At 34.1% G+C, this 15,081-nt stretch overlaps 1 protein-coding gene across 1 annotated transcript in view; it reads right to left on the bottom strand.

Annotated features, from left to right (window-relative positions):
- Nucleotides 1-15,081, bottom strand: part of LRP1B (LDL receptor related protein 1B) — a 595,001-nt gene that overhangs the window by 217,229 nt on the left and 362,691 nt on the right. The window contains 5 exon segments of the mRNA XM_035897882.1: nucleotides 1,739-1,888; nucleotides 7,252-7,346; nucleotides 7,655-7,829; nucleotides 10,939-11,166; nucleotides 12,373-12,504. Of these exon segments, the coding sequence (XP_035753775.1) occupies nucleotides 1,739-1,888; nucleotides 7,252-7,346; nucleotides 7,655-7,829; nucleotides 10,939-11,166; nucleotides 12,373-12,504 (780 nt within the window).

The raw sequence follows: 15,081 nt of genomic DNA on the forward strand, positions 1-15,081 counted from the left end.
ATGTTTTTCAATCAGCACATACAGTACTGTTTAAAAAACTGTATATGTTTGCACTTTTCTCCAACAGATTTATATACAGAATTATACTGCAATGTCATATTGCAGTTTATTACAACTATGGCTCCAAAACAAAGACAAGACCCAAAAGCAAAACAAACAGAAAAACCCAAACACATTGTAAGTTTTGTTTACCAATTCTGAGTAGGAAGAACTGTCATCACCCATAAAAACAAACCATCACAAACTAGGGATATTAGATGTATATATGTTTAAAAACTGCAGCAGACATTCTCGCATCTCCACACCTGCAAAAATTCAACTACTTTCATGCAAACAAGCATGAAACACTCTTCTTTAAATGATAACTATAAACTCTTTATTCAATATCCCAGATGGATCATCACTGTTGTAGCTTCTGTGAATCGCAGATGAAGACTCGATACCACAGACATCTCAGTGACAGTATGAACAAATACTCTTTACAACATCTCATATTAAAGACTTCCAATAGCTCCCTGAAGTAAAGGTCATATATTCATTTTACTTCTAGTCACAATCAGATCAACAAAAGAAAATTTGTCTATATTAACATTCATGACTCCTTCTGACACAAAACTTGCTTTTGTTTATGAATGCATATATAAAAGCATCCCCTCTCCAACAGATTTGGACAGCATTTAGAGTTCAATACTGTCCAAATATGTGTATAATAAAACTATTTTAGCAGTTACTACTTTAAAATATGACTTAATTTACACCATGTGCATAAAGTCTTTGGAATTCATTTAGCATAACTTTCACCATCTATATATAATTATATAATTAATCAATCCATCAAATAAAATACTTTATAAAAAGACTCTAGCAGTTGATGAGTCAACTATCCCAATAAAAGTCTAGTTATCAACTGAATATTTTTTTTAACATCTAAGATAAATATAAACCATTTTTAACTAAGCCAGAACAGAGGTCAGCAAAGCATTTGGAGGAAATATGGAAAGCTCTAAATACTAGTTTTGAGTCAGACTGGAATTTCTTAAGACTCTGTGTCCTAGCTCCAGCAAGGGCCAAGAGCTGAAGATGCCTATGAAAAACATTCAATTCAAAGCAATATTCAGCAGTCTGCAACTTAAAGACTTCTTCATTTTTTAATGAGTTTTTAATGAGTTTTTCTTTATGTTACCATTCTTCTTTTGATTTTTTTGCAATTTAGATGTTTTTGAACATTCTAAACATTTCTAATGTGCAAAGTATAACATTTTTTTCAACTAATTAATAGACAGATTAGCAGACATCTGAAAATCCAAATAATCAATTTATCCAAACCACCAATTCATAACCCAAAGAAGTCTTCATAAAATGCAAGCCAATCCATCAAACTAGGGCTATTCTGAACTATGACAGTAGAAAGAAGTGAGTGGCAGAAGAAACGAGTCATAGATAATTCTTCGTAAGCATGACCCACCTCCTTCCAACACACTTCCAAGTAACTACAGTGAATATAAGCCACGGGTCTCTTACCTTCATCCTGTGCACATATATGCAAAACTATATTTAGAAACATAATATAGATTGTAAACTGTCTGCTCAATAAAATACAGAAAAGGTTTTTTTATAGTCTCAATAGTGAATATACTGTATGTATTATTTACATAAAAAATAGCTTCTCCAAGCTTTTGATATTTCATTATTAATTAGCTTCCAGTCATTTAAAAACTGTTATTATTGCTGGACTTACCCATAATGGTTAAAGCTGTGGCTTTTGTTAAGTCTTCTTTCATTGATTCTATTATTTCAAGATTACCACCGTCCAAGTTGCATCTATTTATGGTTCCATTTCCTGAACTGATCCAGTAAAGTTTGTTCTCCCCATAATCTATTGATAAACCTGTAATTAATGTATAAAACTTTAACTATGGCTTGAATAGATAATATACATTTGGTGTTACGCTGTTTTCATAATAGAAACATATTTAAGAAATATATATACATACACAATGTTATCTATCCACTCATCCACTCAAACTGTAGAAAAATAATCAGTGAAACCAACAAACTTGGCCATTTATAGTGGAAAAAAACCACAGGCTTTTAAACAGATTTCTACCTTTTATTTCTCCCAACATCTACAGAAATCAATCAGTGACTGACTGATGAAAGAGCATTATCTGGCAATGAACAATTACTTGACTGAACTGAGGTCCTAAGCAAGGTCATTAACTACTAGTAAATGTGAACCAGAAGCCATCATTTATATTCTAAAATTATGAATACATAAAGACTTAGAAAACAAGCTACTTTTTGTGATTCAGAACTATAAAAAGTCTGTTCTCTCCCTGCATGCACATCCCTCTTCTTAGAATGCTGAAATACCAAAACCTAGTAACAATTCTTGATAAATTTTGCAGTATTAAGTTTAATTTTGCTTCATAGTGAACTGACCTCATGATCAGTTCTTTGGAGTTAGAAGCAAGAGAACTGTATTTCAGACTTCTATAATCCTTTAAAAATGTTCAAGTAATTGTAGCCGGAGATTTTCCACAGTGAAAAACGCTTGGCATGGTGACAATACGTGCCATAATAATTTGCTTTTCCCAGAACTCATGTTAAGTATCCAGCAGTAAGTTGCCAAAAAATACTGTATTTCACTCCATAGGTCAACCTCTAGATACTGTACAGTACTCTTCTGCCATCCTGTAAACTGCTTCTCTGTTGAAAGCCAGATCTATTTTCAAAACGCTGATGGGAGAAAGCAGTGCCATGTGCTGCAGTCCTTACAGCTGGCATCATGCCACAACTTCTTTACGCACATTTGACATAGGAGGCCAAAAGATGCCTGCTTTCTAAGCTTTTGAAAAACAGCTTTCCAGTTCCTTTACAGTTACTGATATTTTTTCCCCTCTCTGCAAGTGTATCACCCAGAAGAAACCAACACACGCTCAAGAGAGGATAAGGATACCAAGTAGTGCCTTCAGGAGAGATTGATCTTGCAGCATCTCTCTGCACATACATGTCTTCTGCTCAAAGTGAAAAGACCACAGACCTTGGAGACAAGCAGTGCTTGCACTGGCAGGCCTAGCACAGGAAACTTTCCTGGGGATATGGATGAACCTTGCTACGGGTTACAAAGGTAATATGCAAGTGTAAAGGTTGCCTTACTCTGAGATGGATAGCATTTGCTGTTCTCTGCAACTCCTGACTGCTACCAGTCAGCTGCTCTCTGATTTCATCAAGACAGATCTATTTATGGGGTTGCTGTGAATTGCAATCTACACAGCAATTACAATGTCATGTTTTCTACTTCTTAAGATACTAAACTGGTGTTCCTACACACGGGTATTCCAATTACACAGCAGCAACTGGCAGAAATAGCATTCCTATCTCCTTCTACCCAAGTCTACCACATTTTTCTTCCCAAAGTATTTTGCTGTTGTGTTATTCCCCCTATTACCAACCTTTGTGAAAACATACTATTTATAATGTAGGCAGAGCACATTTATTTAGAATTTTTCAGGAAATGTCATGTTTTTACTGATGAAAATAGGTGACTTACTAGCCATAAGCATCACAGATACTAATGATGCATTCTAGCGTGGGTGACTGGCTTACACCTTATATCCCAGCAGCAAAGTCAAACTAACATGTGGACTGTAAAATACAGGTCTCAGAATTCTGTTGTGTTTAAAAAAAAAAAAAAAAAATTACCATGACTTAGACCATCAGTGTTTTCACATGCATTTTCCAATTTCCTTACTCCATTTTCCTTATGCAAATTTCCAGAAATATGCTACTATTTAAAACGTACAGTTTATTCCAGCAATTAATGAACAGAGGTTCCAACCTTAAAGCCATCTATGTAATGAGATCTTAGTTTCCACTACCAGAAAATCAAGTTTGATATTTTCATTTGGTGCATCCCTGAAGTTCAAGGAAATTACTCTTGATAGCATTTTTTGTATACTTACTGTTTAAATGATGTGTGTTCCAAGAACATTAAAGATGGGATTAATTCTTACTACCTAAATCAATTAAATGTTGGACACTGCTACTACAGCTTAGATTTATTACAGGAAAAGTATTTGGAATTTTTGTTCACACTTCCCACCCTAGTGACTTAATTAAGGTTTTTTTAACTCTTTATGGCTGATTACATTTCAGGAGACAAAACAGTGCTTGAAACTAGGAAATCCTTAGGTTTATTTCTCTGCTAAACACACATCCATACTTAAGAAATAACTTTTTAAACAAACAAATTTAAGATGAAAATTTCAAGAACCAGTCTCAAGAAGATTTTTGGTTCACATCTGCAACAATTTTGCTTGTAGACTATGCTATATATTCAAAAGAAAGAACAAATTAGCAAGGGATATTCAAGTAGAGAGTCAGCCAAGAAAATGAAGCAAGAACAGCTAAAATAGCAAATAGGGCTGTACCATAATCCTGAGCAAAATGGAAACTCTCAGTTTGTTCAGAAGAAAGGATTGAACTGTATTAAAAAAAAAAAAAAATACACCACCACCCCTCAAACTAAACCCAAACAATACCCCTGCCACCACCCTATAATTATGGAGTTCTTTGAATATAGCTGAGAGTGATCCAGTATGTTTTTAAAGGTTATTTCTCCAAGCTATTTCAAAACTTACTAAGAATCCAATACTCTACAATTTAATAATAGCCATTTTCTTAAAACCAATCCAATGTATGCATGATGCTTCACTGAAAATAAGTTCAAAACACCAATGATGAAATGATCTGCCTCATGAAGTATAAAATTAAGCACGAATTCTGAATCCCTAAGAATGCACTTTAACGGAACTACAGCGACTAGAGTTCCTTTTCTGAATGATCTATGTGTGTCGCTATTTGAGCCTTTTAGAACTGCAGAACGGACTAATAAGTCATACCTAGCATGTACTAGCTAAGATAAGAGATACAATCTGTCATCCTAAGATTATCAGTTTCTAAAATCTCCAATCTACAAACTTCTGGAATTTATACAAAATATTTTAAATTAAATAATCTCCTCCTTTTGATAGAACTCAAACTGAGAAAAAAAAATTCATCAGCATACTTCAGATCACAGATTGGAAAACTTTCCTTCATTCTTCAAATTCTGAAGTTATGTCTCAAGAAAATTAAAAACCCCTTCAATTATCAGGATACCCAACTCAAGTAAGCCATATATTTGTCCTTTTCAGTAATCCACCAGTGAACTCGCTTATTAGACCATTCACGTCGCTCCCCAAATACTCAAAATTAGCACCGTATGAACTAGACTTTCACTTACAGAGAAAAACAGATTCTCAGTTAGAAATGAAATATTAAATTAAGGTTTTAAGACAGCTACTCTCTGGCTCTTCAGCAGTGTTTTCTTGTTCTTTGCATGGGAATGTCTTATGCTAATGGTAAGAATAACTTAAACCATTAGAATAGGCATTTTGCATATATTTGAATTTAGAGTTTGGTATTGAAAACTTAATACTTCTTTTATCTATAGTGTAGCTGATCATTTTTACTCAACCATGCAACAGAATCCATTTTCACAACCATCCTAACTGACAATAAAATGGAGCCAAGATGTCTACCAATTAAAAGGTTTTTCTGCAATAGACAGGTGTCTCCCTTTACATACATACAAATATCTCTCTGCACTCTTTACAAACTACATATCCTACATCTTACATACTACATATCCTACACTTTACATACTTTACAATTTAGCACGGTTTAAGACTGCCAAGAAGGAGGGAAAAACAATTAGATCTCTATGGTCTCCTTATTATGCAACAGGTCTCATTTTTACGCAATAAGAACCTTCAATCTGGAATATAACCTATTTCGAGTAATTCTGATCAGATCTCAAAGGGGTTAAAAATGAATCCAGTACTACAGAAAGAAAACTAAATTGTCTCACTTGCACCTCTGTGGTGAAGTAAAAAACTTATGTCGCAATCATCTCTTACAAGGCTTATAATAATGTTTAACTGCATGAAGAGTCCACATGATACCAGTGAAACTGTACGTGTGCATGAAGAAAAACATCACAAAACCCACATGGATTTGCACATGCAGCCTTTGACAGTACTGATATACTTACAGCAAAGAAAAGGAGGGGAAAAAAAAAAAAAAGAGTACTTACCATTTTACCATGTATTTGGTTCAGTGGCTTTACTGCTACTCAGAACAAACTCAATGACAGAAACCGTAAGGACTGCAATTTAGGACCTTGTGACCTATGATCACAGGATATTCAGTGCAAAATGTTGCACACAGCCTTACTTCTCAATATTGTCGCAATATTATTAAATGTGTTTATGCTTCACCTTAAAATTAGTGGGTTTACCACTTTTTTCCTCCAGATATAGATAACTGTCTCTTCAAGTGGACAGATAGAAAATCAAATCAGCAATTAAAACAGTTACCAAATAATTTCTACACAATTATTTGAATTTAGGCTCTAAAATGTATGTTGTCTTGCTCTAATGTCAAATTTACTGCATTATTTAACTAAGTCATTTTTACTTCTGCTTGCTTAATGCATTCAGTTATGAAAACCCATAAATGCTTTAAAATGTAATCACCGTATTGATGGACCACGAATAAGACAACAACTGACATAATCAATTTAACTCTCTAAAAAATTAAATGACAGAAAGAAAGAGACCTGAACCAAAAATAAATAGAAAGAGCTTTTTTTTTTTCCCCAGAAAGTGCCATAATTTATCATCAATGATATTAATTCTCAAATACTAAAACTAAGGTTAGGTCATTATATAGAATGTATGCTTCAGTTATTGCTCTTTTCTATATGTGAAAAATTAAGAGCCAAATTGTCTTTTTATCATGCAGCTGGGATTCTGGGGAGGAAGGTTCTACATTTCAAGTCAAAGTACCCTATCGCATATATCAATAACTTATTAAAACCCTGCTCTCTACAATTTTTTACCCATGATCTAAAGATTGAGAGATACAGATGGGTCCTCCTTCACCTTGTGTTGACACGACGACTGTAATACTAGAAGTTATCAAACTATACTGAACTCACTACAGTAGAATTCAATTAGAAGGGACCAAAAATATCTTAAATTATGAAACACAAAAATACATCAGTGTTTTTCATATCTTTATGCCTGTTCTTATCATTCATACAGTATATGAAAAACTTCATGGTAGACTTAAATAGCATTTCAAGATAACGTCCATAATAAAGCACTATCAAATAAAAAAAGATACAAGAAAAAAGGTATTTACCAACAGGATCTTTTTGATTCTGAAAGAGTATTTTGCTGTTGCTGCCATCCATGTTTGCCATGTTAATTGTGTTGCCGTCCGTCCAGTAGAGCTTACTGAAGAAGAAAATGAACATATTTATAATGTTCTGTTGCGTACACAGTATTTTTAAAGCATCAGTAGTGAAAATATTTGTAAATTTAGAAGCAGGCAAAACATACAGGTAAAGCTTCCATGATTTAATCAACAGTAAGCTTTGGTAGGGAAGCAGTACTCAGTTAAGAAATTCTCAGCAAACTCTTTCAAACCCATGCATTTGCTTTAAGTTTGAAAGAAGACAGAATGAGCAAACTCCAAATCTGAACAAAGAAGAAAGTTGATGAGTTTTAGAGTAGTTTATTTATTAAAACTACATATTTCTTACCCTTTTACTGGGTGAACTGCAAGACACTGGGGTTTATCGATTCCATGGATGATTGAGGTTTTCAAGGAACCGTCTAAATGAGCCACATTAATTTGTGTTTCATCAAATTCTGAGCTAATCCAATATAAATTACGTGATATCCAATCCACTGCAAGACCTCTGATACTCTGAATATCTGCAAAAAGTGAAAGCAGTTGTTCTTTGATTTTCTTTCTGGATTATTCTCAGTCTTGAAAAAAAAAACAAACCCACAATTTCTTCTCGAGTTTGTTAACAATAATGTGCAATATTCTATTCACATGTATTTATAAACTAGTTGCCAAGAATTAATAATCATTATTTTTCTTCTTGGGCCTGACACACTTGCAATAAAACAATAAAAACATGGAAATTGCACTGAAAATTTGAGAAATCCTCCAAAAATACTTCTTTAAAAATTAGCATAAAACCTACTGTTCATGGCTACACATCTGTCAGCTGATGAGTAGTAGTGAATGAATTCTTTCTTTTGCTTTACTTGTGCATGCAGCTTTTGCTTTTGCTATTAAACTGTCTTTATCTCAACTTGTGAGTTTTCTCACTTTTACCCTTCTGATTCTCTCCCCCATCCCACTGTGGGGAGTGAGTGAGCTGCTGTGTGGGACAGCTGCTTTCTGGGCTTAACCCACACCACCAGTATTACCTGAGGTAGCAAAACCTAACTAAGATATGATTGATTTGGTAACTTTGCAAGTGTCTTTTTATGTGATAGTCTCCCTCAGCAAGATGTTGATTAAAAGAAAAATGTTAATATATGTTAATATCTGCCTTAAATGCTGCTTAAGATCTAGATACTAACATGCTGCTCTGCCTTGGCATAGCAATGGTTCATATTGGCCAGCATCTTTGTAGACGAGGAAACAGGCCAAAGGTGATTTAATGATTTCATTACAGTTCATAGCTTGTACACTATCTCTTTGTCAACTTAATGTGGTTACTTCCACGGACAGAATTACTGTCATTGACAAACTAACATGGATGTGGCTGTGGCTTATATACATAAGGTCAAATGGTGATTGGGCATTAGGAAGTTTGCCAACTTCAGAGAATTCAACAAAGGACACCAATACACAGCTTTGACCCATTTTAAACTGATCCCTTGACTTCTGGGTTTGGTTTTTTTTTTTTTGGTTGGAGGAACTAGAAAAACAAGCATTTCATACTCTTAAAAAGATTAAAGTATGACTTTGGCATCTTTGTGACATTGGCATAAGACTTCATCCAATGAGAATCCCACTAGTATGTGCTTACAAAGCTTCTTATGTTCTTAGAAGTAGAAAAATATAAATCTAAGCAAATGAGATCATTTAAACATAAGTAGTCTTTGTATAATTTTGATGTACCAGAACACTGTAATTTTGCAAATTTTATAAATAAGAAGTTACATCTGGCACAAAAAAGAAACCCCAAAAACTCCATCACAGAAGCTACCATAATACAAAGAATACGAAAGAATGCTGATAAACAGAATCACTCACACATAGTATGTTTGTTAAAGTTTCATTAAGTTTCTTGAAAAGTTTTGTGATTTTTCATTATATATTTTATGTCATAAGCAGTGTTTTTATTCTACTACCATTTATAAAAAAACAACTCTTTCTCTTTTGGGCACCTCAATTCATGATGTAAAGAAGAGCTCTAAGAGGTAACCTAAACCTCGTTCTCATTACTAGTTCTGAAAAATTTCTCCAATTGTTAATAAACTTGTCTCTGATAATAACAGGAAAAATAAAGATACCCACACAAAATAAGTAAATTCATCAGTCTACATAGTCAAGTGGGGGATATTGCCATATTAGTCCAATGATTTCCCAAAATATGCTAATACAGAATAAATTTCTTCTAAAATGACACCAAGGGCGGAACTTTAATTAATTTTCTGAAGTCCTCAAATAATCAACTTAGTTTCTTTTTTTTTTTTTTTTTTATTTTGTTCTCAAAATCATAAAAGGTCTGATCTTAAAGAAGTGAGTTATTTCTTTTCTCGTCTTCCCCTTCAAGTGTAATTTAACAGTTGAGGAACCAGTTGCATAATTTGCCTCCAGTCAGACAGTTTTCCCATTTTCAAGCAGGAAGGTATGTTACAAAACAGAAGAACACCATGTGCTGCCAGGAGAGGAACTGACAGTGGCTGGAAACAAATAAACAAAAAAAACCCCACCCCTAGCAAGGACAACAAATGGTATCACTTTAATACCGGGGCTACTGACACAGGGCTGAAGCAATCAGGTATGGACTTTACAATCCGTTAAGTTTCTGTATTCAAAGTACAGAGCAAAACTGTTGGAACAATAAAGGTGTTAACCACAGAAAAAAACTGCCAGTCATGATTTTCCATTTGCAATAATTTAAGTTTCCTTCTATCGCTGTAAGCAAGCTACCTATAAAGAAAAAAAGCTCAGTAAAAAGGAAAACCTGCACTGTAGTATTTTAAGTAACTGAAGCAGCAACGACAGAACAAACTTACACAAGATTCATAGAATCACAGAATCGTTTAGACTGGAAAAGACCAACCGTTCCCCTAACCCTGCCATCCAACCACTAAACCATGTCCCTAAGCATCTCATCTACCCGTCTTTTGAATACCTCCAGGGATGGGGACTTGACCAGCACTCAACAATTCGAAGACACAGAATCAAAAGACTCCACTTCCTCATGGCATTCAATTACTGCAGATAGCCTGATGGCAATCGGTTTGAACATGACATGTGTTGCAAGACAACAGGCAAATGCGTAACACCAGTATCACCAAAATTACAAAGCTACTCTATTAGTGTGTTTCACTGATGGTGCCAAAGCAGAAAGATCTAGATGGACTGGAACGAACAAATAACTCTGATGGAGCCAATTTCTTCACTAAGTCAGCACAGATAGCCAAAAGCACGTAGGAAATCCACATGAAATTCTTCAATGCAAAGCTATGTCAGGATGCTATTATTTTTCTGCTTTTCATCTTTGTTCTTTCTACCTTCCCCATAAGGCATTATTTCCATTGTTTACTGCACATTTCAATCTTGTATAAAAGCAATGTTACAATTACATCCCAATTTAAATAAAAATGAATTATGAATCAATAACATGGACTAGAATTCTAAACACAATTGCACCTTCTTATTGTTCAGATCAATCACCCAATACCAGTGAAAGGTGTACCTAACAAGAACTTGCACACTCATACTTTAGCATACTTATAACACATATTTACCTATAATGAATTATTTTTACTTCAATGTTATGCTATTTACCTCTTGAAATAATGGTTTCTAAGCCAGTCCCATTAACGAAGGCACGTTTGATGGTCTGTGTTTTCACATCAGTCCAGTATAAGCGTTCCTCAACAGCATCAAAATCTATGACTGTCACATCATCAATGTCAGGAACAGTGAAGGCTGTGATGAAGTTGAAGTAGGGATTTTCTATGTCCACCCCTCTTATTTCTGAATGCCTTGCATAAAGAAGAAATTTCTTCTTTTCTGTTAGAAAAAAGGAAAACATCACTCCTCATCTTCTTCACAACATTGGTAACAGAAGTCATTCATTTGAGATCACTTTACAAACGTGTAAATAATTTTTTTTATGAAATTATTTAATAACTCCATAAAACCTGCAGCCTAGTGACAGTTAAGGGAAAAAAGTATGTTACAGAGCATAAAAATCACAGGAAAAATGTATTTTGGACACTGGACAAGAAGTTACAATACCACTAAATCAATATGGTCTTGTGCAAGTCTATGGAAAAAAAGGTTAAATGAGATTTGAAAAGTTTTACCCCACTTATCCCAGTCAAAAAAAAAAACCCAACAACCCAAACCTGTTTCATTTGCACATCATAAAAGATATAACATTTGGTATCTCAGGGGAACAGGGAAGTTTTGCAAACAACAAAATTTAGGAGGAATTCCACAATGTTTGTCTAAGCAGTGAAAGCCAAAGAGGTGGAAGAAAAAGAACACATCGATTGTTCTAATTTAGACATCCACTAATGAAAAAGGGTGATACATCGAAGGCAAAACAGAACTATTTTTTTTAATACCAGAAGTCTAAATTATTGGAGAAATGTCTGTGAATGTTTTTTTCCCCGCAATACCCTTGATATGACAAAATATATATATTTTTTTTTATTTTCTAGACATTATTAATCAACACTGAAAAGAGTAATGTAGTACAAGGTTTTACAGGTAACAGGCACAATTATCTGACATTTTGAGGGGTTTTATTGCTTAAAAGTTTTTATTGTAATTTTTTATAAAACTCCCCTGCAAGGCTGCATGTCTAATATTTGCTCTTCATTTTATTTTCTTAATCCTTGAAAATGAAACTAAGACAACACTAGAAGAACAGGTAGAGATTTAAGCTATTAAGCACCTTTTTGTTATTCAGCTTACCTGACTAATCATTTTCTGATGACGCACTTTACAGCGTAAATCTTTATGTTTTGCAGAGATAAGTTTTACTAACATATCATACACATAAGCAACAGAAAAAATGGCTCTGGTAATAAATATCAGAGCTCCACACACCTCATATATTGTAAGTTTTCCATTCCCAAAAGGTAGATGTCCCTTTAAAACATCATTAAAATGCACTGTAGAGATTGTTTTTAAGATTATGTATTTTAATATGTACAGTTCAAAATTCTAAAATCAATACAGCTGTTAGGCTTTCGAAGGAATACTTACCATAACATGTTTTCTTGTCTAAAGACAGTTTCATCAGATGTGGACAGGCACATGCAGCACTTCTGTTGTGATTGATCAGACACATGTGAGAACATGGACCTCTGCCCTCATTAGCGGCGCATGGATTGGAAGCTAAAATTGAATAATGAAACACAGAAAATATAAAAACACCTTCTGGAACTAAGGTTTGTCAAACTAGCATAAGCTACACTGGTGAGAAAGTGGTGAAAATTCTGTTCGGAGACAAACCCGGCCTCATTGATTCACTGAGCTTGCACTTTAATCACCTTTTCTAGGCTAATATTCAACTCTTGTCCAAGCATATACCTTTTATATTTTTTTTGTCAGTACAGCCACAAAATTTATCACTGTAACTTCACGAAGCTACTGGATAAAATTTTCCCAGTGAGATATTAATTTTGCAGTCTATTTATGACATTAAATGTCAGGAATCGTATGCTTCTCATCAGGACACATGGCAAAAGAAAATGTTGATGTGACGAGGACTTGAACAACAAATTTCATTTTGTGAAGAGTCAAAGCTTAGACTATGCAATGAATTTTGGCAAATTCAATGTTCCCTCTCAATTTGATCTACCAACTAGAATATTAGTTGGAAATCTAACATGCAAAGATAATCTGAAAAAAAACATGCCAAAGTATTTCTACTTTTCTCAAAGAAAAGCCTCTTCTAAGTGTATCTTTTTTCAAGTGGCTTCCTATAGTTTACTGATTGAACAAGATGTGCTAAAATTGCTTCAAAGGGCAAAAAGAAAACTGACCAGAGAAGACTTCTTAGTCTTACAAAATCTAGAAACTGTGTTTATTTTCTCCATTCATTATTATACACGCACAGTTCCAGAGGACTCCTGAAGAGACATCCCAAGCATAAACAGAAAGTAATGTAGCATTTTCCATTTACAAAAAAACCTTAGAAAATTAACAGTGATGAAAAGGGAAGTGGGAATGACTGACTCATAAAGACAAACCTATAATTAACAAAATCAATTAGTTTATAATCTATTCCTCCAACGCTGTGCTAGCCTGCAATACAAGTAATTAGATAACTAGAGAAATCTGATGTATGAATTTCTTCGCGAAATAAATTTAGCTCAAACTCAAGCATGAAAATTTGAAGACAAAAAACAAGGTTTGCTTCATTGAACTGTTGCTTTTTCATCAGTGCATGCTTCCTTGAATTTATCCACCAACTGCTGAATCTTTTAACTACTTATTTGTCTGACCAGTACTACAGGAAGAATGAAACTTCTAAAACCTTGGATAAATAGGTCAATGAAATTCTATCCTCATCTTCCATCATTCTAAGAAAAAAAACATATGTGATTCTGCCTTTCCCAAAAATTACAAGGTAGAAATGTTTATTTAACATCATCACTTTTCTTGTTTTTGTAGTAACAATGTGAAAAAAAAAATGGGGCGACATCTTTTCATAAGTTCACAACTTTGTGTGGAAGATAAAACATGTGAAGCTGAGGAAAAGAGACTGAAGTTACGAAGGTTCCAGGAGACCTTCAGGATAAGAATCAATTATTAATGGGCTATTAATATCAGTAAATATAAGTCACCTATCCCTATGAACTACACATCAAAAATGAAACAAAATTTAGGGGTTTGACAATATTGTGAAGGACATCATAGAATCATTTAGGGTGTAAGGGATCTCAGGAGATCATCTAGTGGTTCAACCTCCTGCATTTTTTGGCATTCTTAATACTGCTGCTGCAAGATTTAAGATTTAATCATACGTTTTGTGAAACAGCATTTCTTTTAATTTATTTTTAATACAAAGCAGTAATTTCAGTGAAACCTCAAACTCTTCATAAGCATACAACTGTCTGTGGTAAGGATCTACTTAGGGCCTAAGAATAATAATCTCCATCTTGTCTTTCTGTGCAAGTAGTGCATTATGCTCTTCTCTACCAAAGTTACTATTTGAGCATGGAATTCAAATAAAAGAACACAGAGAAGAAAAAATAAAAGCCATGCTAGTTAATGATCATCTTAAAGAAAGTCGTGGTTAAAGTATGCTACAAACATCGACAGAGAGGAAACAGTACAATTTGTGTACTATCTGTCCACATCACAATTCCCTTCCTATATCATGGAATACAAAATTGGTGGAAAAAGAAGTGTTATAAAGCAGATGTATTTGTTTCCACATGCATGCACAATTGGAGGATTAAACCACCATAATCTAAAAGTTACTTATACCAGTACATATGTATATATTCCCTTCATATTCATACTGCTTTCACTGAATAACAGCTAAGCCCATTCTTTACTTACTAATAAAAACTAATTCTCTTGAAGGCAAAGAGGTATGCTATCACTTTGAATCTCAAAAATTCGGCTCTTTCATTTCCTTGCGCTGGTTCTAATTCTTCTTTCTATTTCTACCGTGAGTAACCACATAACCATTCCTTATTCACCTTCACTGTGCCACTTACAATTTCACAGACTGCCATCATACAGAAGCCTGTCTATAAGCTGTATTTCAAAAAGAATCAGCGTACCTGTCCTCATACAAAATCCTTTCCCATACTTTTGCTCAGCCTGTCAAGCTTTTTCGGTATCTTTTATATGATCTGTATACAGTATTCAAGATATGGGACTGATATGGATTTATACAGCATCACAGTTCAGCATCTGTGGTTCTGTATTCCTTTCCCAATCATTTCCACCAATCTA

Source organism: Egretta garzetta, unplaced genomic scaffold (genome assembly GCF_000687185.1).
Source record: "Egretta garzetta isolate BGI_Z169 unplaced genomic scaffold, ASM68718v1 scaffold197, whole genome shotgun sequence".
NCBI lineage: Eukaryota > Metazoa > Chordata > Aves > Pelecaniformes > Ardeidae > Egretta > Egretta garzetta.